General features: G+C 44.5%; 1 protein-coding gene across 1 annotated transcript in view; it reads right to left on the bottom strand.

The window, feature by feature from the left end:
• Window positions 1–27805, bottom strand: part of KSR2 (kinase suppressor of ras 2) — a 2560931-nt gene that overhangs the window by 1058410 nt on the left and 1474716 nt on the right. Inside the window, exons 10-11 of the mRNA XM_069619206.1 lie at window positions 9041–9209; window positions 6048–6134 (exon numbers count right to left, since the gene is read on the bottom strand). Of these exons, the coding sequence (XP_069475307.1) occupies window positions 6048–6134; window positions 9041–9209 (256 nt within the window). The remainder of the gene's footprint in view (window positions 1–6047; window positions 6135–9040; window positions 9210–27805) is intronic.

Genomic DNA, 27805 nt, shown 5'->3' with positions numbered 1-27805 from the left:
CTGGCCTGGGCTGACCTGGGCCCGGCACTGGGGGCACGGGGGCACCAACCAAGTGCAGTCTCATAACAAGTTGCTTTCAACTTTGCAGGAAGTAACAACAACGAATTTGTTGCACTTTGCAAAGTTGAAAGCAACTTGTGCCTGGGGCTGGGGATGAGGCTGATCCGGCACAGACTATGTGCTGCCATTGGACGTGTGACATGTGACCCTCTCTCCCTGGAGAGAAAGGATATTAGTTGAGCCTCTCCTCCCTGCCCTGCATGATGATTTTTGCCACGGGCCACTGTCAGCCAGCCACAACACGACACCACCACGGGCTGCGTGCAGCACAGCAGAGGCCAGCCAGCAGACCGAGACAGTGGACCGTTACTCCACACCGGCTGCAGGCAGCACCCAGTCCGAAGTTCTTGCTGATCCGGCTGCTTGCCAGGGACCGGCTTGCAGTGGCACTGCCAACTCAGTCTGCAGCACTGGTGGTACTAGCAGGCAGGCAGCACTGTACACTGTCTGCTGGTGACTGCCGCCCCGGCCTGGCCTGGCACCTCGTACCTGCGCCGCCACCTCACTCGGTGGCTCAGCAGTGCTCAGCAGACAACATCCAAGAGGAGACAGAGAGAGACTCTGCAGCTAGGAGCCGGCCCGTAAGGTAAGAATAAAGTCCAGGCACTGACTGCACTGGCCTGGCAGTTCTTCTCCTCCTTTCACCTATTGACAGCCAGCCCGTCAGCCGCCCACGAGTCCTCCCTCCCTGAACGTGAGTCCCTCAGTGGGCCGGCGGTGATGTGTGTATCGTGTCGCCCTGCTGTGACTGGGCATGGGCATGGCACTGGCTGGCACGGCACCAGAGGTCTATTTGGCCTATTTATTTATTTCATTTTACGTATCGTGCATTTGTGTGCACACATAGAAAGAGATGCATGCTAGACTGGAGTACAGAAATAGGTGCATTCTCAATCGTACAGTACAGATAGGAGTTCAAAACTGCCTTATCGTGCATTGTCCAAACTGTGTAAAGTAACTTGCCTTATGTATGGGATTATTAGTGGATATTGATTGGCAACCGCAAAATGACCTCAAGTAAGCACCAGGACTGGATGAAGTGATTACACTTGCTCCCGTGGATACGGCAGTGGGAAGGGGTGTTCAATGCACTGTATTATATTTAAAGCGAGTCACACATAGCCTGGGCTCATCATGACTTCCATAAGCAACACGTTACAGTCCATGTGACATTTAATACTTTTCTACAGTTGTTAAATGGGATAGGCAATTAAACCACATTAAGTAAAGTCTACCAACTTTACTTTGTATAAAAGGGCACAGTCAACTTTTAAAAATGCAGGTGTCTGTTTCACTCGGACTAGACAGACGGCCTGCATCCCTAACTGTGTTATCTCTCCGTTTTTTTGTTTCACTGGTTTTCCCCAAAGCTACATGCCAATGCAGACCTGGACTTGGCATTTCGAGTGCCAGCATGCGTCACTTCCTCCTGACAGGGTAACATTGGAATTAAACTATAAGTTGGGATCACATTGGCACTATTAGAGCTCATCCCCTTTGACCTCCAGGGAGTAGCATGTCCCCTCAAGGTGCTAATACATCAAGTACATTGTGTTTAAGCTCTCCTCTTATCAGTTCAGAAAAGAAGCATCGGGAGCAACTGGTGCCTGGTACCCAGCCATGCAGCCGTCATCTGCCTTTCAACGTCTGCAGTCACGTTGCTGCCATCACATCTTGCTGCCGGGCATGAAGGGAGTCGGGACCGGTGGTGGACCACCACCAGGATCTGGCCCCCTATGAAACAGTACCTAGTCTCACCTGCTGACAGACAGCCCGTCAGCCTTCCACGAGTCCACCCTCCCAGAGCGTGACTCCCTCAGTGGGCCGGCGGTGGTGTGTGGCTGGCCCCAGGCCTGTGGTTGTTCACCCCCACCCCAGGTGCCCGAATGGCCGCCCCTGCTAATATTATTTGACCAGGATGGCAGGCCCTACATTGCATTGCCCTTCACTTCTGGTGTTCTTTTGTTATTACCAAGACGTTTATTGTCTGCTATCGTTTTTTACACGTTTAGTGAAGAACACATTTTTTGTAATGATGCTGATGATGATTTAGATGTATGATTGTTTTTTGTATTTAGACTAGGTTCATTATTTAGTTTTTCCTATTTCTATTGTTGCCCACTTTCTTTGCTTCCTTTTCTCTTCTATGTCTTGTTCTGTGCTCTGTTGTATGTCTCTCACGCTGGTGTTTCTTTTTCGTTCTCTATGTTTTCTTCTGGTGGTCAGTGAGATCATCAAGGAAGGGCCACACAGTGTGCTAGCTTGCTTTTCGGACGCACTAAGATCATTACTTCATTTACTTACCCATGTCTTTTATCTGTCTCATTATGCAATTCCGCATAGGTGTCGCCATCTCACGACATTGAATCACACATCAAACTCGTAAGCTTCTCCCATATGTCACAGCTTTGAATAGTCCTTTCACCCTTTGGATCCCTTTATAGTGCATCACCGTAGTGCAGATTCCCAAGCTGTGAGGCTCCTCAGAAAGAAATGTGATCTCAGGAAAGAGGGGCAAAGGGTTACTTCTTTCACTTTCGTGGACGCGTGACCTGTGGTGGGAGCTTATTGTGGGGGTAGCTGGGAGGGGATGCGGCTGAATGAGGTGAGGGAATGGAGGAAGGGTCAATGTAGAGCGAGGTGGTGGGTGACATCCTGCCCAGAAACTCCTGAATGTGGCAAAGGGACTCTGCCAGGCAGGTCATGGCATAGTGAAGGTGAGCTGTGACTGGGCATGGCACTGGCTGGCACCAGAGGCCTATTTGGCCTATTAATTTCATTTTATGTATCGTGCATTTGTAAGGTGCTTATACATCAAGTAAATTGTGTTTCAAAGCACCCCCTCTCTTATCAGTTCAGAAAGGAGGCATTGGGAGCAGCTGGTACCCAGCCGTGCAGTCTTCATCTGCCTTATCACTTTCTCAAGCGTTTACACAAAACATAACATGCAACAGACACATGAACCCTCCATAAGTAGCATTTTCTGTAAAGTCGTGAACTGACGCGAATCACGGATGATCGTTTGAGGGCCACTTTTTTTGAGGAGAGGGGTGGGCCTTTTTTTTGGGGTTTCCGGGCCTATTTTTTGTCCCAGTCCGACCCTGTATAGGCTCCGCTGTGGCCATTGTAGTTAGAGGACTCGTGTGGTTGTCGCCTGAATTGGAATTAATAAATAAAACATTATCCTGGTCCATAGAAGGAGGAAGCAGACTTTTGATGGAAATAGGTACCTGAGGTTCAACAGTGTATTATCACTGCGGTGGTTGGAGCCACATGTTGGTATTAGTTAAGTCGAATCATGTGAATTGGTCTCTGGACCAGGCATGGGAATTAGACTTAAATTACCCATGGGACGTGCCGGCATTGTGTTAACTGCAGTTTCAGGGGTATAGAAGTCTCGAATGTCAGAAGTAAGCAAATGCGCTCATGTTCGAGGAGGAACAAGATTGTTCTTAATGGCGCTGAGTGTGAGAACGTTCCTAGGGGGCGTTCGTTTAAGGGACCGGGAGAATTTGTTGGTCTCCTTTTGAGGAGGCATAGCAGTTTTCAATGTTTAAATGCCTGACGACATGCTCTGAGAATATTGGTTCTGCTAGGAGAGGATAATGAAGTAATTGAAGGAAGTTCATGTGTTATGTTTTTAAACAGAAAAATGGATAGTGAATTTGCCTGATGATGATTTTAAAAGTGGAGCACGGAAGTCGCTAGTCGCTGTGCCGCTAAGCAGCCATGCAGCACTTCCGAGCACCTCTCGGATGCCCGCACGCGAGGATTAAGTAGGAGTGCTGGATAGATGGGAGGTGCTTAGATGCTCTGTAATAACCAATATCCAACTGTAAAGATAGAATGTCAAATACATTTTCTGTTTAGGGTCCATGCAGACAGGGCAGCCAAGCAGCACTTCCGAGCACTTCTCGATGAGTGCGCACACAAGTATTAAAAAGGAGTGCTGGGTAGATCGGAGGGGCTTAGATGCTCTGCAATAACGAATATCCAACTTTAAAAGTACAATGTCAAGTAAATTTCCTGTTTAGGGTCCCGGCCGAGAGGGCACCCAAGCAGCACTTCTGAGCACTTCTCGGATGCGTGTGTTCGCGGATGCGCTCATGGTTTAAGTAGGAATGCTGGGTAGATTGGAGGGGCTTAGATGCTCTGCACTATCAAATATCCAACTGTAAATATACAATGTCAAGTACATTTCCTGTTTACGGTCCAGGCAGAGAGGGCAGCCAAGCAGTAGTTCCGAGCACTTCATTTTTATGTATTTTAAGATGTTAATGGGTACATTAAATTAATTCAGTATTTTCTCTATAGAGTCTTCAAATAAAGTTTTTGTTTCTTTGAGTTGATTCTTTTTTTTTATCTTTTGAAAACAATTTAAGAAATCTTGATTGTAATTTTATTTCAAGATCAGATCAATATTATTCTAATCCGTTGTCGTCGGGTGCCCCACAAAAGGAGTGGGGACCATTGACCAATGCCTACTTTGCCTATTTGGTATTCCAGGATTGTGCTTCACCGCATGATGGGAGAAAGCAATCCTTTCGCACTCTCTACTGGTGCTCTTGGAACTGTCTGCCACATGGGCTGCTGAGTGATCATGTGATAGGTGGCTGGCTGAACATGCTTCAATGCTGCTTGGGAGCTGCCTGTAGAGAATGCATGCAAACAGGCGTGCTGCTTGTGCTTCCGATTACACTGCTAGGACAGCACATGGGCAAACATTGGGCATCACTGATGTAACATAATTAACATGATGTCTTGCAACCGGCACCTGCCCCGGAGAACAACGCAACTGTAAAGTGAAGGGCCTCAAAAAAATACAAAAAAAGAAAGAAATGCGTATGAAAAATGTGTTGCTCCCCTGTAACTTTCTGAAGGAAGATATAAGGAAATGTGCAGCTCTGCTACAATTTGCCGCTCCAGCACATGACCTGCTCGGCCTAATTGTAAATACACCAGCGGCTAAGTCTAACTTCCAGCCTCACTTGGTTGATTCATGCTTTTTAATCACCCTAAGTATGGAGGAAAGGGGGACACGATTAAGAAAAAAGTACTCACCATAGTGACTTCTGTACTCCAAGTTTATAGTGCCCATTCCTCCAAACGTCCCAGCTGCTGTACCCCACTAAAGGGTGCACAAGACAAATGACCCGTCTAGCGGCCCCAAGGACTAATGAGTGCTGCTGGTGGGAGGGGGCAGCGGGGCTAGCCATGCCTAAGCGGTTATGCCTTACCTGGCAATACAAATTCTTTTAAAGGGGAATTATCTTTTATGTGCTGTGCAAAAAGAGCTCTGGACTCATTCATTTGGACAGACACCCCATAAGTATAGAGAAAAGGTGACAGGACGTAGGAGAATTGAGAGTGGGAAAGAGAGGAATACATACAAAGGTGAGAAAGAATAAGAGAAAGAAGCACCAAGAGCAAGAACAAAAAAAAAGATTAAGGACAAATGGTTGGGAGGGTACCATAAAAAGAGTAAACAAAAGACAACACAGTGTGAAAACAAAAGAATGAAACAAATAAAGGGGAAGGGTGAAGACACTGAAAGAATTAAAAACAGAAAATGCCAAAAGAAGGAAAAAAATGAAAGGAAAGAAAAGTGATTGCTGTTAATTAAAGGGAAAAAACAGCATGTGTAGACAGTAAAATCTGTTTTTAAAATTTGAATTTTTAGCAACTATTCTAAAAATAAAAATAAATGAAGCTAATTGGTCCAAGCATCTTAGCTTAAGAAGAAAAGTTATGTGTAAAAAAAAGATGTATTCAAACTCATTGAATCAAGAAATGACTATAGTTCTTAAGCACACAGATTTAATTGGAAATGCCCTGACCAAATGTTTATGAAATGGCTAGTTGGCCAATGACAATAGGTAACAGTGAACTTCTAGCTCTAAAAATAAACATGGACCATATGTAAGGGACTTTTCAGAATATAAGAGATATCCAGTGTTAATGTAATACCAATTAACCATCACACGTACCTGGGAATATGAACTGCTGCTTATACTTGTAGTAATGGGAAGCTTGCAAAAGAGGAGAGGCACAGGGGTGTGCAGTGCTGTTGGACCCTGCAGAAAAAGAAAAAAATGCAGTCTTGAGAAAGTGTGGCTTGTGATCGAAACATACTAAGTTGTCTCCTGTCAACTATCAAATGAAATGCTTATACTATTTAGAGATGATGTGTGTCTTGCATTTTACACATCTAACGGATGCAATGCATTGTGTTTCTCCCTCTCGCATGTCCACAGCCAGTTGACTTGGGCCTTATATAACATCTCCATGTAGCCCTTTATCGATTCTTATACATTGTATCCTGTCTTCAACCTCTCCCACTTCTCACTCACGAAGACACCTGGGGCCAGAGTCTTAAAACGTTTTGATAAGATGTGCAAGCACAACTCATAACCTGCACCAGAAACAGCCCAACCGACAAAGGACAACTAAAGTGGGTGCATTTAGAGCTGGAGCCCTAACTGTCTACTTAAGGCATGGTGTTTTTTTCTTAGTTTTTTGTCACGGTCATGGGCCCATTTCAATTTAAAAATATGTCACACCCTAACACTGGGCCTGTTCAAAGGGCTTTTGGGAAAAACTGATCATCAGTCGTTCTCTTCACTAACTACAAGAAAGAGAGAAGCTATAATTGGTATATTGCAAACAACAAACTAATGGTAGCCCAACACATTACTTACGTAGGGTTCCCAGTTTCTAGTAAAAGGGGAGCACAGTTCAATGTTGCCAGGCTAAGGACCAAGACAGTAATATTGTGTGCTCAAATGAAAAGAAATGAAAAGCAAATAATGCACCTATTTGCGAATTCCTCTCTTTAAGTTCTAAAATGTAAAATATTACCTTGCCTCACCTTCAGCCTAGAAGTTACTATCTGTGAAAAGGACCTTTTCTAACTAGAGAGTCTACCTGCAAGTCTTGTTACGATGTTGATTGGACCAGAATTGGGAATGGGATCCCTGCAATCAGCAGTAAACACCAAAACCATGATGCTGCCATATACGATTCTTAATTCAGCTAAAAATACACTATATCATAAACTGAAAATAGTGAAGGGAACAGGGGATTCCAAACCCGTGAGTCCTTGGATACAGAAGACTATTGTGAATTTGCAAACGTTAGGAGAGAAATATAGATAATCTTCTGAATAACCCAGTGAAGATGAAAATAATGCGGCTAAATTGTAGGGTTGGACTAAGTGACATGATGATCTCATTAAGTATGGTCTGTACAAGCAGTACAAATTCATATATAGGAAATATAAAGCAATCCCAAGATATGCTATACACTGCCCTAATACAAGGATACAGATTTCTTATATGTATATGCGATTATGATGTAATCTTTTCCCGACACTAGAAAGTCGAGACCCCAGAAAAGGTTTAGCATATACAAAGACAGAATGTGTAAACTATGCAACATGCCTGATCAGCTAGAAACTATACAATATCTATTCAGACAATGAAAAGGCACTATAGATCTGCGTATAAAGCACTTTTGAGGCCTATACACTATATCGAGAAAATACATTCGTTAAGACTCTGATACAGACTTCTGAACGGAAACAGAATTTATATTCTGATATGATATGTTATTTATAACGTGCTTAATACCCAGAGGTTTCTAAGCGCGGACCCAGGGATCGAACCTGTGTTGCTCGTGACGTCTTGCTTCCAAGGTGAGCATGTTGCCGCTGAGCTATCTATCCGAGACATTATGTTATACAAATTCCTATATGATCATAGGGGGCACTTGGGAGACAACCTATTTTTTATGGTTGAGTAGGTAAATACAGATCTACTAACGTTGTAGGGTACTGGATATGTGTAAAAAGAAAACTATATATCTATATATATATATATATATATATATATATATATATATATATATATATATATATATATATGTTTCTTAATTACATTTTATTGACGTGGCTTCAATGTTTAAGAGAGTTTATTGAGGAAGATCAAAGAGGAAGTCTATTTGCATTCCATCTGCCATTAAGGAATTATGTACATGTTATAAGTATTTTGATGCAAGCATTTTTATCATGTAATAACTGATATATTTTTATTTTAAAAAGGTTTTATGTTAATTCATTAATTAAAAATAAAGCTGATACAAATAACACCACCGCATTGCATGTGTAAGTGCAGGTATCACAGTGCGCAATAATGGCCACTGTCAAGGGTTTCCACTCCAAGGGGATGACTAATAGTGACCTGTATAGGTTGCTTTGGGACTGTTGGTTTCAGGGAGTGGCTGATTAATGTGTTTGTGGTGAACACACACATATTAAATGGACACATTCTGTAGGCTATTTGGTACAACAGTGCTGATTGTACTGTTAAAGTCAACGAATAATGTATGTTTTAATAGTCAATTCAGTATGCACGTATTGCCTATATTTAGAATCTGTGATAGGCTGTGTTGGTGCATTGCATTGAGCAGTTTTCACAGTGCAGCTATTTGCGATAGAGGATGAGCATGCACGGTCAATGCAGTGGTTATGTAGTGCATATCAGTTTAACCACAGACGGGTATGTCACTGTGTGCAGAGTTCCATATTGGGGATAGCATATTCTGCAGGATGGAAGATGAAGCAACTTGGTAAATTTGGCCTTGCACATGGGAAATGCAGTTTGCATCTAGCACCCCACTCTCGACAGAGTGGAGAGGTGAAGATAGCTTGCACGTATATGAATCGGTGAAAGGGAAGCAAGAAATCAATGTGTGTCAGGCAGTGTCCTGTGATGCAGGGTCTGCTAATAGTGCAAAGGTTACACTGTGTGTCGGCCAGTATTACAAACGGCAATGGTAAATACTGTAGGTGAAAACTAGGTTTCATGTGTAAGCCGGAACCGAGTACAGAAATATCACATTGTAGTAGCATCTGCGCTCAGAAGGGAAGAGAGGACGTTTTTTGTACTCTAGGGTAACATTGCAGAAACTCCATGAACCGTACCTGGTAGGCTGAAAGGCTTCTGCTGTCGTGGACACTGTGGCGAAGGGTGGAGAGGGGAGGGTGGAGTTGCACTAGGCGGTAATGGAGGGGCTGGCGAGGATGGCGTTGACGAGGTTGTTGATGAGGGATTACTGCTGGAATCTGGCTGGTAGGGAACTGGAATGTGATCCTGTGAGAACAAGAACAGAGGGAAGGAGAAAACATAATGAGAGGAACGATGGAGAAAGGAGAGCAACACATTAACGTTGGAGACCCAGTGAGGACAGAAATATTAAAGACAGTGCATAACAAGGGAGCATTCCTCTACTAAACAGACGTTGTCAAGTAACCACACGCCAAGATAAGAGCAACAAACAATGTTATCACTTTCACACTAAATCATTCAGTACACCAACTTGCATTGTGTAACATAACATATATAGAATGATGCAATGTCATGCAGCTTCACTGCTCAATGTTGTACTATAGAAGTCATGTATTACACGCTGGGGACACTGTCCCAATTTACATCAGTCATTTCAAACCAGCTACAATCTGATCCGGATTCACAGAAATATGCAAGGACAGAATGTGAGGGTTAAAGCACCTGCGTTGTATCCTGTCCTGGTATCCCCTTGTGCATACATCCCTGATTCACAATATGAGCAGGGACTGCCTGAGGCCATCAATGCCAACTCCTCCATGTATATTTAAGCGTTTTGTGCTTTGCCGATACCTGTATCTACAATGGATAACTGAACGCCCTTGGATGGGGGTCTGGGTGCACCCTGGACGCACGTGGGCTGAGTGAGCACGTTACGTTTGCAGTAAAGGGACTAAAATGACCTGCCACTATAAATTGAATTTTTACATGTCAATCTCTCTTTCAGAGGTAGAAATGTGGAAATTAGAAACGTTCACATCAAGCAAGAACATTTCTTTTTGGCCCTGATAAGTGATGTCAGAGGTCTGTGCAGGCTCTTGTCAGCATTGTGCTTCCAAGTTCCTCAACCTCCCATTGCCTGGCTTCTGACAGGAGAGACCAGGCATAGGGGAAACACCCACAGGAACAAATGTACAACAAAGAGCATCCCTTAGTGAATCAGGATGAGCCCAGATGTGTGGCAGCCACTGCCCAGACGGCCCCATGAGCGCCTATGTTGCGTGTGGGGTTTATGTACTCCAGCGAGATTGGCAGCTAAATTAAGAACATCTTGAGATTCGGCCCCTATGTGTACTGTTCAATAAACGAGTATTACTTTGCGGGCCATATACTGTGAAGCTGATCCAAAGCAAAACTATAATCTGAAACTAATTAAAGTAATTTTGGGAAAGACATCTCAGAATGAACAGGATTAGGAATTGTGAGGAATACAGGGGAGTAAACGAAGCACGATCACTGGTGCTGAGGACAGGAGGCAGAGACAGAGATGTGTAGAGCTAGAAATATAGTGAGAGAAATAACGAACAATATTTAATCAGAGAAAAAAAGAATGAGAAAATGACAGAGTGATGTAAGAGAGGAAGAGAGAAAACAGAAAGTGTGAAAATAAAGAAGGAACGGATGGAGGAGAGATCGTGGCGGGGGAAGCAAGGACGTAGTTTGAGAGAGGGGGCTTTAGGAGCATTTTCGAAAGTACCTGACTTTGTTCTGGCCCCCTCTAGCTATCAGCTGTGCATTAAGTCTATTCAGGGATGACAATCAACATGGACATTCACGCATTGCACAAGTTAGATATTGTAGAAATGTCTGGTGCAACTCAAAATTATAATTACCTCTAATTTAACCAGTTTGTCTTTAATAAACCCTTTAGGTAGAGACCATTCCAGGGAAAACACATAATGGCTCCGCTTATTGCTTTGAGAAACTGGAGTGCTAGAAAACATCTTTGAGCTCCTAACAAGGCCATTGACATTACAGACACTTAATACGTTTTATGGGGTGGGATGTGCTACACAATACGCTGTCTAACATTGCTAACGCACCTAGGTTCAGGGTAACAGAATGTTTAGGTCCTCAATATTTTTCTTGGGTTCCTGAGACTTTCTGGACAGCAGTGTGAGCAAGTTAAAACATAGGCCACTTGTGTGGTTCCAAGTGCATTTATTTTTGCAACTGGCCACTTGACTACAGAGTCCTAATCATAGGATTTTTCCAGCACATCAGTTCCTACTCATGTAGCCTTTGCAGTACAATAACATGAACCTCATATTGACAAATACGTAGTCTAAGAATGCCAGGTAGCCCCAATCATCTCTCCTCTGGCAAAGAGCGCAAATACTGCCTACCGTAGTGGGTGGGAGCCCCTACTGAACAGTTACCCATACAATATATGTTATTTCCTAGGTACGTATGCCGTTACCATTTATGCATAGTAGGACTGCCATTTTGTTACAACTACGTATCCGTACAAGGATTAATAAGTCACAGCCATATCTTTATGTGCAATGGTGTGCCCTAGGCTTCAGCAAAGACCATTTCTGTAAGCCCGAAAAGCTAGCCATTTCCTGCAGAGAAATCCTTATTTGGGCTAACAGAGCTATAAACCACACGTATGACCAAAATACCTAAAACAACAAAATTGGAAGTTTGAGAAAGAGGAATGCAATATTTAACATGTCGTAATACGAGTAACAGTGCTGTTTGCAGAGGACTCTCCGTTGTTTTGATTCAGACATGACAACCGTAGGGCATTACCTCACCGAGCACTGAAGGATCCAACTGGGAAGCAAAACGGAGAAGCACCACCTCTGAAAGGCAATGCTACTATGCACCTGAGCTCACATGCTGATCAAAACAAGGCCTCCCAAAAGTATTTCTACTGACATCACCCAGAGAATGTAGTTGTAGCAATACAAGAACCATCCCCCCCAAAGAACAGAGGACCTGGAAGGTATCATCTAGGTCCATGATAATTTACACTGCACAGCAGACCCTAATCCCAGACTCACCATGGGACATTGTAGACAATCTGGGACCATGTATAACACACAAAGCTGCCAACAGAATCCTTAATTCTCAATCACAAGGATCAAGCCGTCTTGACTTCTGTGCAGTGCATAACAACGTTGCACAATAAACGTTTCTCAAAGTGAGCTAGACAATTATCACTTTCTCAGAAAAAACGCTATCTTTCTCTGAAACATCCACCAGAAAAGCTTGGCATTCCCTCTCACTGACTCATCAAAGTATTCTCCCATTTAAAATTCCCCTAAAGTTCAAGTTCTATGTTAATTTTTCGATATGGTGCAAATTACAAAATCCCTGAAAAGGAGAACAACTGAGAATCCTTTTTGCAAAAATTCTTTTTTCCTAAATGGAGGTTCTACCCTGTAACATCTGTGACTGGGATAAAGTATCGATAGGCACACAGAAAACTATGTTTAAGATGTTTTATAGGTGAACTTTTACAATGGGGTTAAGACATTAAAGCAATAAAGTAGGGATTCCAAGATGGCGGCCGAGCCGGGTAAACGTGCGTGAGCGGAGCTCCCTCCCTCAGCTCGGGCAGCAACAATAAAGAAATACAATTCAGCACACACAGAGCCCACTGAAGCATAATAACCCTCCAACACGTGGCGGAAGGTGAAGCCCGGGAGAAGAGCAGACTACAATTCAGGAGGAGGCGCCCCCTCCGAATGACACCGCCCGCAGAGGAAGGAAAAGATCAGAGACCCGACCCCCGAGCAGCCCAGCTCCGTGGGACCCCAGAAGTGAACCGAATCGCAGGACAAAGCCCTCGGTCTCTGCGGCACCCAGAGGCGGAGACCTGATAAACACAGGGAGAAGACTGGGCAGAGAGAAGCAGAGTCCGGTGGAGAGACCCGGGCACACCAACAGCGTGGATCCGGACGGGATCGAGGAGCAAACTGGAGGAAGGCGAGGTCCCAACAGAAAGGATCTGGGCGCGGACGGGGCTGGGATCAGAGGAAAGAGCCAATCCAGCAGTGTGGATCTAGACGTGGACGAGCCCTGGATCGGAGAAAGCCGCCAACCCGACGGAAGAAGCCTAGCACCACAGCGGCCCAGACCTGCGAGGGAAGTGAAGGCGGCCTCCACGAACAGAGAAGAAGGAGATCGCAGTGCCCAGCCGAGATGCCAGGACAGAGAACCACAGATACAGGCCCGGGAGGGAATCCAGCAGCGGCGGGGGCCACTTCCCCTCCAGAGACACCAACAGCATATCCAGGGAGGAAGACATGGGGGAGGGAACCCCATAACAGCCAACGCCACCCGAAAAACGAGTAACCCCCCCAATTTACAATACACAAACCCACTGTGAACCCAGGCCCAGATACGGGGGAGAGCCCCCCCCCACCATCGGTCGCAGGCCCACCTCAAAACCGGAAAGGCAACAGCAATTAACCCAGAGGCACACCCCCCACCCCCGAGAGCCCCATCAATCCACAAAAGAGTGTCTGGGCACCCTCCCATCGGCCTGCCAGAAAGGAAAACTACATAATCCTCCGGGACAACCACAGAAGGGAATCGACCCCCATCCAGGAGGGTAGAAACTGTCGTGGACCATAGAGAGATAAAGAAAACGGGGGGGAACAACCACACCCATAAAGGAACCATAAGTGGTTTTCCAGAGAGCCAACAGAGAAGACCCCTAGGGACATTGCCGTATCCCCACAAGATCAAATAAAGATCGTGAGAATACCACCAAACGGGGCTAGAGAAGCGTAAAACCGCAACACCAACAGACAACAGTTGGGAGAGCCCAGACAGGCACCAGAGATACATAGAACACCATAAACTCCTTCTCGAAATCCAAGGTTAAAAGCAAGCACTTGACGACATAAGAAGCCCAAACACTAAAGGAACACACACATGTAAAAAGCTAGGACCCGGCACGGGCTTCAGGCTTCATCGGCGAACACTAGTAGATCCAAACCAGATCAAGACCTGATCCTAATCTGGGGCATAGACAAAACCGCACCCAAACTGATGAATAAACAGAAAAGCAAGGAGGAAACCACATCAGAGCAGAAAGAGGACGCTGAAATGGCCTCGAAAGACGACATGAAAATATGGTTTAAGGAATTTCAAGATCAATTCATGTCTTCCACACAGGCGCAGTTCGAAAACATGAAGGGGGAAATGAAACAAGCAGTCCAGGAACTGAAGAGGGACATAGGAAATCTAGAGGAGAGAACAGATAATCTGGAAAGGATGGTCCAGAATATAGACAAGGAAACTCTCTAACATGCAGAAGCACAAGACTGGCTAGCACGACTGGCACTGGAACTAGAATCACAATGTGAAGATTTGGAAAACAGATCCCGGAGGTTGAATATAAGAATAAAGAATATGCCGGACACGGTGGAGGATAAAGACCTCCGCACAGCAGTACAACGGGTGTTCCAAGACATTTCTTACAGACGGCACAGGGGAAGAAATTCCGCCCAAGAGATGTACTGGTTGCACTGACACAAAACACACAAAAGGAGCACATTGTGAGAAAAGCCAGGACAACAGAGCAAATAAGAATGAATGGCAAAGAAATACAGTTGTTCCAAGACCTAGCACAATCCACGCTCAGATGAGATGAGAGATCTCCCAGGTAACAAAACTCCTAACGGAGAAACAAATACGCTATAAATGGACCTTCCCATTTGGTCTCCTATTCACATGGGAGGAACGACAATATCGCATCACAACAAGCCAGGAAGGCCTCAAAATCGTGGGTAGGCAAGAACAAGAGATGGAATCCCCTAAGGATAGAGAACTCCAAAGAGGAAGACGGGAACCGAGGGGATGGCAAACAGAGAAAAGAAGAACACGACTCCAATCCTGCAAAACAGAGATACATTAACTCCACCCCAGAAACGAAGGACAGAACCAAAGATAAGCCAGAGGGGGAAGCCACAAAGGAAGAAAAACACTCGACAGGGCGGGTGATCACATGAAGATGCGGCAGATCCAAGGGACATCCTTGGAATCCACAAACACAAGCAGGATTTAGGACTCCCTGCGAAACTATAAACCTGAGATGTTAGAGGGCATGGAGCAAAGGCAGAATGCCCGAGCAACCATAGGGCCCATGTCCATCCTCAGGGAAAAAGTTGGGGGGGAAAGGAGGGAGGGGGTGGGGGGTTGAGGGAAAAGTTCAAAGGGGGAAAGACTCAAACACCGGCATTAAAGTACACCACTGCGATCCACACGAAAAAGCACAAGCGAGACCACAGACCCAAAACAAAGAATGGGGCTAAAAATATTAACGTATAACATTAGAGGGCTGAACACGCCAGTAAAAAGGAAGAAATTCGAACACTTCCTACGCAGAGAGAAGTATAAGGTAATAATGCTCCAAGAAACACACATACAGAAAAAAAGGAAAGGCTAAATCCACATAACAGGATTCAACCAAATTCTCCAATCCAACAACGAAGAGAAGAAAAAAGGAGTCATGATAGCATTTGCCAATCACCTCAATGTTCAAATTAAAAACACAATGACAGACAAAAATGGCCGATATCTGTTCGCGAAGGCCCAGATAGAAAATCGCCAATTAACCTTTGCAATGCTTTACGCCCCAAACATAGGCCAGGATGGCTTTATCAAAGAAACGATTAACAAATTAGAAAACTTTGCAGAAGGAGAAGTGATACTAACAGGAGTCTTCAACCTTGCATGGAATCACAGGGAAGACCGCTCAAATCCCAAGAACACACAACAGGGGACACCCTCACTAGCGCTAAAACGGATGATGAACAAGATGGCTCTAGAAGACGTATGGCGAAGACTCAGGGGCACAACCCAGGGGTACACATATCACTCACAAGTGCACAACTCGAGCTCCAGAATCGACTATATTTGGGTCTCTGGAAGTCTAGTAGGGGAGATTGAGGATATTGAGAAAGGTCAAATATCGCTATCATATCACGCCCCCCTATGGATCACACTTCCTAAAATCCGTAAACGCTCTGGACTATGGCGTTGGACACTCCCCAGGGAAATCTTACAAGACCCAGTATCGAAGGAAACAATCAGAGAAAAGATAGTGGACTATTTCGAACAGAACAATACTCCAGAAGTATCTCCAAGCACTATCTGGGAAGCCTTTAAAGCGGTGATACGCAGACAAATAATAGCACTGAAAGCACAAAAAAGACAAGCAATCATATAAGTGGGAAAGCGAATTAGAGAAAAAACTGGAAGAGATCAGGGAAGAAATGACAAAGAACACATCCTTGAAAATAAAGAGGGCATATCGGCACGTCCAGAGTCATATAGATATACTCAGGACCAAAAGAGTGGAAACGAAACTACTCCATACAAAACATTGGTATGCGATGAAATCAAATAAGGCAGATAAACTATTAGCAAGACAATTAAAAGGGAAACAACAAGACCAAATGGTACAAACACTAAAAGACGGACGAGGAATAAAGAAAACACAATCAAAAGACATTAAAGAAATATTCAGACACTATTACCAGAAACTGTATACATCACAGTGCCCGAATGAAGAGGCACAGGCAGCCGTCCTGAAGGAGATAACACTACCAGTCACAACACCAGACAAAAAAGCAGCACTGGACGAACCAATAACAGCAGAGGAGGTTGCAAGAGCAATCAGAGACTTACCCAAAAATAAATCTCAAGGACCGGGTGGCTACATTGCAGCCTTCTACAAAACATATGCGAAAATTCTAACCCTCATCCTAACAAACCTCTTTAATACCTTTAAAGCCACGACCAACATCGCACCCTCAATGAACGAGGCAAAAATACTACTCTTCCATAAGAAAGGGAAAGACCCAGAAAACCTGAGCTATCATCGCCCAATAGCTCTAATCAACATCGACGCTAAACTCTACACAAAAGTACTCGCAAACAGGCTCTCACCCATACTCCCCAAACGCATACATCAAGAACAATCAGGATTCATCCCAAACAGGAAAACCCACGACAACATTAGATGATTATTCTCAACGTTAAAAAAAATGGGCATGGGACACGCATATAGGGGTATGGTTCGTGCTAACTACAACTCACCAACGGCTAGGATAGCAGTAAACTGAGAACTTTCGGATCCAATCAGAATAGGAAGGGGCACCAAACAGGGATGCCCTCTATCACCCCTGCTATACGCAATCTTCGTCACACCCCTACTGGCAAAGATCAGAGCGGCTTCCGACATCAAGGGCATAGAAATGGGGGGGCAGACACATAAGACAGTGGCATATGCGGATGACATGATGATGACCCTAACAGAACCAACCAAGACACTACCCCTCCTCATACAACAGATGGACGACTACGGTCTAATTTCAGGTCTAAAAAATAAACAAACAGAAATCGTTGGTAATGGTCCTGGCCGGAGACAAACGAGAGATATATAAGAAAACGGAAGAATTACACCTACAAACCACGGAGGATGGGGTGAGATACCTAGGAGTCACACTGACCGCCTCGATAAAGAACCTCTACACAGGGAATTGCACGCAATAAAAATGACAATACTACCCAGAAGACTACTGTATTATTTCCAAGCAATTCCCATACGGATACCGGCAACATTCTTTAAGACACTCACCAAAATAACAACAAAGTACATCTGGCAAAACAAAACACCAAGACTGTCACAACAGGCGCTCACGGTACAAAAATCAGATGCAGGCATGGCGCTCCCCCACTTTAGGAAGTACTACGAGGCAGCACAACTGTGGGTTCTGAACGAATGGATCACAAACACATCAGAAAAATGGTGGGAGGTGCAGGACAGAGCAGTCGCAAGATCAAATTTGCTCCACCTACTATGGAGCAGACCCGAGCACAGACATCAAAATGTCAGAATAAGCGAGATAATGAGCACAATCTTGGAAATATGGGACAGAGCAACCAAGAGAGAAATACTCACAATAGATCCCGCCCCCTTCATTCCAATTCTCGACAACCCAGAATTCCCACCGGGAACGGAAAAAGGAGCATTCCAAAAATGGCGAGAAGCAGATTGCATGAAAGTGGGAGACATGTACCATGGCCTACAGATCAGAACGTACACTGAATGCCAGGAACTTCTGGGCCTCACGGAAAAAGACTGATTCCAATATGAACATCTGCACCACTGGCTCACAACGCCAAGAATAACAAGCATTGACAAGGACCCTGACCCCATTCGAGACATACATGATGACCCAGATGGGAGAAAAGAAATTTGTCTCCACCCTATATAAATTCATAAACTCCCAGACAGAAGATATAAATTGGCAGTACATGAAGAAATGGGAAATGACGCTAGGGAGACAAATCACGAGGGAACAATGGATGTACATCTGGCAAATATCCCAAAATTGACGCGGGCGATCCAAACAAGAGAAGCGTGGACAAAAATGATGATTCAATGGCATTACACCCTGAAAAGACTCCACTGAATGTTCACTACATCGCAAGGGAAATGCTGGAGGGGATGTGACACAATAGGAACTTGGAGACACATCTGGTGGGACTGTAAGGAACTGCAACCATTGTGGTCAGCGGTGAAAACACAAATACAAAACATCTTCAAGGGAGCAGAAAACTTAGGAAAGGAAGTATGGATGTGTGGCATGTGGGATCCTCGAGATATGACACTCACAAAGACACAAAAGAGAAATTTCATGGGGTTCCTCATAGCAGCATGGCTAGCAATAGCACAAAAATAGAAGCAAAAGATACCCACAACCGATCAAGAATGGCTATATAGGATATGGACTTATGTGCAATGGAGAGACTCGCATACAACATACAAGGGGAGCGGCAGAGATTCAAAACAGACTGGGGGGGAAGTGATAGAATATCTACAAAGTGACTATATGATGCAATGGTGCCCACATAAAATCTGCATACTGGACATGTTTAAAGGATAAGACGGAAGCAGAAAAAAGGGAAACACTGGGATAGTTAAGAACACTGGAACCGGTGAGGGGGGAGAGGGGAGTGTTGGAGGGGGAGATTGGGACAATGTTGAGTCCCGATGTTCATGTTTAAAGAAATGCCAATTAAAACTTATTTGAAAAAAAAAGCAATAAAGTAGAAGTAATAAGTCAGGATTGGTCCAATGGATTTGAAAAACTAAACTTTTGGGGAAAATAGAAGTTGAACAATGGCTTCTGGCCAACCTCAGGTCGCTACTGGGGTTCCCTTCCCAGGCAAAGCATGTGTAGCAAGTCTTACAACAAAGTCTCTGGGTTCAGGATTCATCTTCTTCCAGTTTCTTTGGTGATTTCATGTGAGCACTGATTCAGGGGGACATCTCCCCTTTCTTCGTCCTTCTCATTTGTGACCTGGTCTCACTAGTCTGCTGTCAGTTATCTTTCAGGGGGTGTTTGACTTTCTTCTCTGTGAGATGGTTTCGATAAATGGAATCAAATAATGAGTCTCCCATAGCAAAGGAATAAGGGGTCTAGGTTACAAAATGAAGACCTCCTACAGTCCTGAATGTGGACATGGGGAGCATACCAGGATGGCCAACTCTGACTAGCGCTCATCTACATAAGGGTCTGACCCCCAGGCCCAGCAGGCTTCTCGCACAACCCTGTTTTGGTCCATTCCCCTGCTCCCTTATCCCTCCACTTTAGTTTACCAGCTGGGCTTCACCTGCGCATACTTCTCTGATCAAAGTGTACATCTCCTTAATTTCCTTACAAACTCAGTCGCTTGTTTCAAGTTCTCTTTCCTTTCGTACCATCTTTGATCAGTATACTCTTCATTTCATTCCCTACTCTGCCACCTTCTTCACTCATTTTGTAAACATTCCTCGCCAATCTTCAATTTCTCCCATCTTCTTCAACCCTTTGGGTACTATTCCTACTACCCTCCAGGTCTTGCCTCTTTCTTTAAATGTTTTCACCCTTTTGGGCACTACAGTTACTATTGTTCAAATATCTCTTCTCTCTCCCCTGTTTCACCCTTCTATGTACTTTCTTCACTCTTCGGAGAACAACTTGTTCTCTTTTTTATTCTCAGACTTATTAACCTCTATGCCTCTTTTACCTTCACCCTTTAGGCCCATTCTTCTCTTCTCTGTGCATTATCATCCTTCTTACAATTTTCACCCTTTACTTGTTCAGCCATTTCAACATAATGCGTCTGCTGGCTATTTCTAATCTCTCTTTCATCACAACTCTGGGACCCAACCCTTATGTGCTCTACTTACACATTTAAGGATTTCTAGAGCTCCCCCGCTTCTTCACCTCTCTGGGCATCATCTCCACCCATCAGCGCATCACCTTCTTTCTCAATTTCATCTTCTTTGGCTTCACTCTCTGACACCTTGCTTCTACACCATCTCTCTTGACTCATTGGCCTAGTCTTCTTTTGCTCTCCTCCATCTCCCAGGGCTCAGTATTGCCGAGCTTGCTCTGCCTCTTCTCCAGTCTCCTGGTTCTTGCTATCTCATCTAACATTTCCCAAATCAACTCCTGCCTTCACTCTCCTGTCTCATGCGCCAACCCCAAACATCCACAATGTCAGACTTAGCCCTTTGGTTTTTATAGGACTATTCGCCCTTCCACTGGATTAGACTCTGTGTGATGGTCTGTGTCTGTGTTTTGGGATTGGTAAGTGGCTGGGATAGATTTTCTTTCCTTTTTTCAGTGACATTCTCTGCCCTATCCAGCTGGCATTCAGACCAGGCCTTTAGAACTGGAGAGCAGATCTTCAATCTCTATCTGGTGGTAGCCCACCACTGGATTAGACTCTGTGTGATGGTCTGTGTCTGTGTTTTGGGATTGGTAAGTGGCTGGGATAGATTTTCTTTCCTTTTTTCAGTGACATTCTCTGCCCTATCCAGCTGGCATTCAGACCAGGCCTTTAGAACTGGAGAGCAGATCTTCAATCTCTATCTGGTGGTAGCCCACTCATTGCATATTAAGGAAGAGCCAATTTTTCTCAGCTTCATGGTTCTGAGCACTGCATTCGACAAGGTCAATCGTGATAAGCTTTGGTGTGTGCTCAGATCCATCAATTGCCCAAGTTCCTTGGTAGATCTTCTTGCGAGATTGCATCTGTCAACGGTGGCTTGTGTGAGGAGCGGGCTACATGGACGGTGTACTGCCTTCTTTCAGGTGGAGCATGGGGTGCACCAGGGTTATGTACTCCCCCCCTGCTCTTTTGTCTTTATATAAATGGCCTATATGATCAATTACTTAAGTGTTGTACCCAAGACTAGCCTATGCAGATAATATAGTCTTGCTGGCCAGCACTCCAAAAGCCCTGCAGTGTCTTATTGATGATTATTCCCTATTTATGGATTCACTGGACCTAAAAGCTAATGCCCAGAAATCGGCTGCATGGTCTGTAGTACGATGAAGCCAGCTTTCGGGCAATGTTTAGCAAGGCTGCTTTAATCCCCAGGATTTATAGTTTTGACTACCTGAGGGTTAGATGCTCATCTAACTTTAGGGCAGAAGCCCATTGCAATAAGCAGACAGCTAGATTCAAGCAGGGCATTGGGGAGCAGGGGGCACCAGAAATATGGACATGTTTAAAGCAAAACCAGTCAAGCTGCTGCTTAACGTTTATAGTGGCAAAGCTACCTATTGCTAGGTATGTAATGGAGCTGTGGAGGCATGGCAAGATTGAACCCATCCAGGTGGTAGAGAACACTTTAAAAAAAAGAATACTGGGAATTCCCCAATCTGCTCCTAAGTTTACAGTGCACCACGAGCTGGGCCGCAAGTTTGTACGTGATTTTATTGGGTATCCAGTGACGTTAACAAATTGGAAATAACATTTTAAACGAACCCTAAACACCAAAACATACCGAATGTATTATAAAACATATGTATGGGGGTTGGGTAAAGGATTAAAATGGGTAGGGGTGGGGTTATAAAGCGAGGGAAACGGTGTATTGGGGGACCCCCCAAATGAAAATAAAAAGTATGTTTTCGATATTTAGGGATCGAAAAAAAAATGTTTTCATCATTTGATTTTTCGTTAAAATCACAGAGATCCATCTCATTGCAGCCCAGCATGTAAGTCATTGGCTCAGAGATTGGGGTAACAGTAAAGCTGTTCTGACTAATGAGCGAATTAGATATCGGGTGCCCAAGGACCCCCATCTGAAGATCCCCCGACTTAGGCATGTAAAAGTCACATTGGGTGAAGTGGACGAGGCTGAATGTGTTTATATGACAAATATTATGCCTTCTCAGGATTTAAAGTTTGTGAAATTAAGGGTACATCAACACATCCTGGAAAAAAGGGAGTCATTTGAGGTAATGAGGCCTGCCAATAGGAAAAACCTGATAATCGCTGGCCCAGGTCTCCAGAAGTATTTACGGTGGACCCAGAATCCTTCGCAGTGTATTGATATTACCAGAGCACAGTTTAACTGTATCCATTTGAGAGCTGTGGTGGCGGCTTGGTCAAATGGGAAGGATAACCAGTCATATATTTTTTGTGATGTGCCCAGAGACGACCTGGCACATTTTGTATTGCTTTGTCCAGCTTTTTTGACAATTCGAGTACGTACGTTGAAACTTGTTTTGCAGGGACAGGGATTTTGCTGTTATGAGCCAGCTCTATACTGTCTCTTGTGGGCAGACTCAGTTTGCATGGCCTGGGGTTTATTGTTTTATTTTAAAGAATGCATTTTCTGTGAGGAAATTCTTATTGAAATCTGCTTGAAGAGTTAATCTTTTGTATATTTCAATGTTTTTAAGGTCATAATGTGGTTTGTGTTTTATGTTTTGATTTGTAATTATGTTGCTTATGCTGTTGTTTTTCTGGGTATGTTTTGTATTCCCAAAATAAACATTTACTACCTAGTGGTATGCAGTAATTGTAGTGGTTATACCGTAACTTTGTTATTTACACGGTTTGTAGACCTTACATTTTTTTAGATGAACCTTAGTTCTTTTAAAAGAAGTTTGTGTAATAGATTATTTCATTTGAGTTTTTTTACATTGTATGGCATCTAGTGTATAAGTGTTTTTTGTAGGTGTATGGTGTATGAGTTTATAAGAATCTATGTTAGAAATTGATTTTCTGGGGTGGAAAATAAAATGGTTGTTTTTTTTATCTGCAAAATACAGGTTGGGAAGTCCCCTCCCCTATAATCAGCCCACCACCCTTTCTATATACCCGACTGCTACCCACCGTATACCTGTTTGCGGTTATAAAAAAACTGTAAACAAATTCAGTAAAAATATCTCTACTATTTTACTTTCACCCAAAGTGGCAAGTACCATTTATTATAGTATAAGCAAACAGTATCTGATGTAAGAATGTGTGGCATACAAGCATTTGTTTCAAGATCTTGTGGCATAATAGTCTCTCATAAAGCCCATGTTCATTTGAATTTCATATATTTACACCTACATTTACTAATACTTGAAGGGAGTCTTAAGGTTGGATTTGTATTGGTATGGAGTGAGAGTTTATACTTAAGAGTTTCAAAGTTGATTTTGCAGTGGGATGCAGTGAGTTTTTGTACCTTAAAGTTCTATTAAAGTTCTATTTCTCGCTCTTTTCTGGTTTTACTTTTTGTTAGATTTACCTTAACACTTTATTACTTTAAAAAAAATCAAATGTTGGTGGTTTATGTTGGGAGTTTGCCATATGGCATAAGAGTGTATGTCATAATTGTACATAGTGTAACCCTTTTGTCGACTGCTATATGTGGCACTATGTAGTATAAAGCAACCTGTAGGTGACACAGGCGATAAACTGCACTGCTCAACGAGCACCTAAACTCTTTTCTATATCAGGGGTGAATCCTAAGGAGATTTGTGCCACCAGTTACAACTATAGTATGTGCTGACTCCACCGTGGGTGAATGCGGGCTGTACTCCCAGAATCCCCACCTGTCAAGACAGAATGTACCACCCTCCCGCAACATTACTGCAAATTAAGTCAGGAAAATATCAATGACCAGTTTGTCTCACAGTGGTTCTACTTCTTAATGATAAAAAAAACAATGCAGTGGCTTCTAAACCAAGCACCCATATATAATGTCTCTCAATACTGATCCCCAACGCAGTCTTAATGCAGTTATGTTGCTCTTTATTAAAGAATTATCTCTGATCCCCCTTTATGTGCATCTCTGTAGATATGTCCCCTTAAAATGGCCCCAATCTGTATTGTTTTAACTTAAGGATAAGAAGTGGTGGCTCAGATTTACACCCTTGAAAAGTCAACTGCCTAATGGCAGCTGCAATGTGCATAGAAACCTAATATATCATTTAAAAAAAAAGAAAACAAAAACATAGGGATGCCCCGAATTAGCATATATAAATGATGAAAACCACAAGCAGGAATACTTGTCTGATCCGTACATCTGGCTGGGTTGCGTTACAGGGTTTTCCACCAGGGAGGAATGGGGACCCCGCTGGGGTTACCAGGAACATGCAGTGGACTTGGAGACGGTCAAGCCGCATGGAAGACATGCGCCCATGGCTGGGAACATCGCCCCTGACTGTCCTGGAGTTCTAGATGCCCTGCCTTACAGTTTCTATCTCTAGGGAGGGATGGGGACGATGCCAGAGCTCCCTGGGACTGTGGCTGGACTTGTGGACGGTCAGCCCACATTGTATACAGGTGCACATGGCTGGGGGCACACCGGTGGCTGTACTGGAGCTCTGGTGGTGCTGCGTTACAGCGTTTGCCTCTAGAGAGGGATGGTGACCCTGCCAGGCCTCCCTGTGACTACCTCTGAACTTGGGGACGGTCGACCTACATGGAAGACAGGTGCCCATGGCAAGGGACATAACCCCCAACCATGCTGGAACTCTGCCTTGGCTGCATTACAGGTTTTCCCTCCAGGGATTTATGGGGACCTTGCAGGGACTCCCTGTGACCGCTTCTGGGCTTGGGAGCAGTCCACCTCTTTCACTCTGTTGCCCCAGGTGAGTGTGTGTTGCAAGGACCCTCCTGTGCCTTGTTGTTCACTGGAAATATCTTTTGAGGCACCCCTAGGCCGCGTGCAGTGTTGCCTTTTCCCTCCGACTCTCTCCTTCTGTGTTTCCCTTCCATTCCCTCCTCCCTGCCCACCCCTTGCCCTGATAGTCTGCTTTGTGTTTGATGCCAGGCTTAGTGGCCTGCACTTCCTTTGTGCGTCATTTTCAGCCCGGTTCTCCAGGTGAGTGTGTGTTGCAAGGGATCTCCCAGACCTTGTTGCGCACTGGTCTGGGACATCACTCCTAGCCCTCCTAGAGCTCTGGCTGGGCTGTGTTACAGCTTTTCCCTCCGAGGAGGGATGTGGACCTCCCGGGGCTCCCTGGGAGAGTCGCTGGACTTGTGCTTGGTCAACATTGGGGACAGGTGTGCAACAAGATAAGGAATTATAAGGCAGTGGCTACATGGGGGAAAATTAGCTTAAAACAGGTTTCTGCTTGGAGGATGCTAGCAACAGAAGGCCCCTCACAGTAGATCCTAGAACACAAGTGATAATTGCTACCTTTACAGACTTTGGTCTGTGCTCCAGTCTCTTACAATAGGATTTCTGGGACACGGATGTGCGAAGTGGATAAGGGGCAATAAACCTTGAATCAAGCTGGGAAAACAGCATCCTCCTGTAAGACTTTTATCTTTGCAACAGGACTCCGCAAAAATGTAAAAAGTTAACCGTTTAAATGGTATTTTATGGGCTTTAATTTAAGACATTGTAGCTTTCACTGCCATATTGGGAACCGAAATTGCAGATAATTGGGTATTCTAAGGAAAGTATACCTGACGTCACTGAAAATTTCAATGCTGACATGCCGAATGATAATCCACACACAATTGTAAAATTATAGAATTTTAGGCCGAATATTTCACACTAAAAATTAACAAAAATTATTAGAAGGGTGAAACATTGTCTTACAGACTGCAGAGTTGGACTGGCATGTGCTGCATAAAATATGTAACCTGCTTATGTAATTTGTTAAAATGCCAGAATTGTACAAATGTGCCATTTATGTCAAAAATGGATTTTAGCTAAAGTAACTGTGGGAGGTTCTGCACATTGCAAAACTCACATCATAAATCTGACATCATGCTCTAGAGACTCAACCAGGGGATAGGAAGGTGGGAACTATCACCCCGGACCAATCCAGTTATTTAGAGGCGTACTTAGCTAAGCCTGCCCTACCTTATTGTTCTATGATGTCCCCATGCTTTATTTAAAGGGTGGCTGACAGGACTCTGGACACTCTTTCCTAAAACTTCCTGCGCCTGCGTTCCTGATCTTCCACATTCATCCTGCCTGATTCCAGATCCCACTGCAAAGCCAAAGCATAGCAGATTCCAGATCCAACTGCAAAGCCAAAGCATAGCTGATTTCAGATCCCACTGCAAGGCCAAAGCATTGCTGATCCTATCCCCAGCCAGGCCTAGATTCAGAAAAACCCACTAAAATCCCAATAACCAAAGGGAAAAGCTGTGGTAACTTTTTGGGAAGTATCCTGTGAACAGACTGGTGTTTTGCCTACTAACTAATTGCATGCCTGCAACAACCCTGCCGTCCAGCGGTCCTTGTTATCCCATCCCCAGACCTTTGCCCAGCTGTCTTTTGCCAGGAGAGTCTGCTATTGTCATGATTCCTGCCCCTCATTTCCCCAGCCCTCCAAGATGTCAGGCTGGAGCCAGGCCACAATCACCTACATGTCCCTCAAGGGCCTCTCCATCCCTCCAAAGACCCACTTGGAGTCAGACTTGGTGCTTGTGGCACCAGACTCACTCGCTCCCACAGGATAACATTGGGGATTGGACTTGTAGTGCATTGATGGGGACAAGATGGATGCCCCCACATATCATATTTCGGTTCCCAGAACTGCATGTGCAGTCTAGTCTTTTGGGTGTGGTTCAACCCAGAAACACCTGGGATACCCAGAGACTATTTAAGCCATGCCCAGGCTGAGAAACATGCTTTGCATTTTCTGCACCTGCAGCGTGACACTCACTGTTCGGATTGGTCTCCAGTAGGCCTGCATCTTTCTTCTGCGCTCAGCTCCTGCAAGAACAAGAGCACCGTTAGGAACAGCCTTACCTTGAGGCACTTCTGCCCATCATTCATCGCTCCTTCTGTTCTGCGGGCATCTTCGGCAGTGTCATTCCCACCCTGGCACGCTGCTTCCTAAGGAAAAGGGAAAATAACAGAAAAAAGGCATTAGTAAGCATTCAGCAAATCTTCGCTTATTTTTAAATACTGTACGAACTTCAAACGCTTACCTGAATCCCAGCAGCTCTGTGGGAACTCTGTCTCTGGAACTTCTCATCCATCTGCAAGAGGGAAAAGACACTACAGGTTAGCGTGGAAACATCTAGAGGTGCTGCATACCGTGCTTACTCACTGCATTTCTTCTTCATAACCGGCATCCACGCTGAAAAACTTTGCGGCACCTAAAAGACACAGAAAAAGAACTCAGTTCAATACAAATACGAAAGGGTCGCATCGCGCTCTCATTCACCTTCAGCGCTACTCATCTCAGCAGCACGTCGCCATCCCCGGACGCCGGCCATCATCGAAGGAAGAGAACTGTTCAAAAGACTCATTATACTTACCTGTCGGACTCTTGCCAGTGAAGTAACTAGGCAGCAACGAGCCCTTATCAATCAACGCGCCCCTGCGCTGAAAACAGGACGGAGAGCACACTTTCCAAGAAAACAAGATGAGCTGTGGATCAAAGGGAAGGGTTGGACCCGGGGAAGAAGAGGTTCAAGCACACAGAGACAATAGGGAGTTAAACTCTACCAATCCTGTGTTTCAGGCCCTGTCTCCAGTCGAGTAGACTCCAGGGAAGGGTTCCAGGTCGTAAGAGGTCGGAACAGGCTGAGTGACATCCCTGTGGATACCAAGTGAGCATTACAGC

Source organism: Ambystoma mexicanum, chromosome 10 (genome assembly GCF_040938575.1).
Source record: "Ambystoma mexicanum isolate Mex_15411 chromosome 10, UKY_AmexF1_1, whole genome shotgun sequence".
Classification (NCBI taxonomy): domain Eukaryota; kingdom Metazoa; phylum Chordata; class Amphibia; order Caudata; family Ambystomatidae; genus Ambystoma; species Ambystoma mexicanum.
The sequence above is the reverse complement of the archived record's forward strand: the minus strand, read 5'-3'. Positions and strand labels throughout refer to the sequence as shown.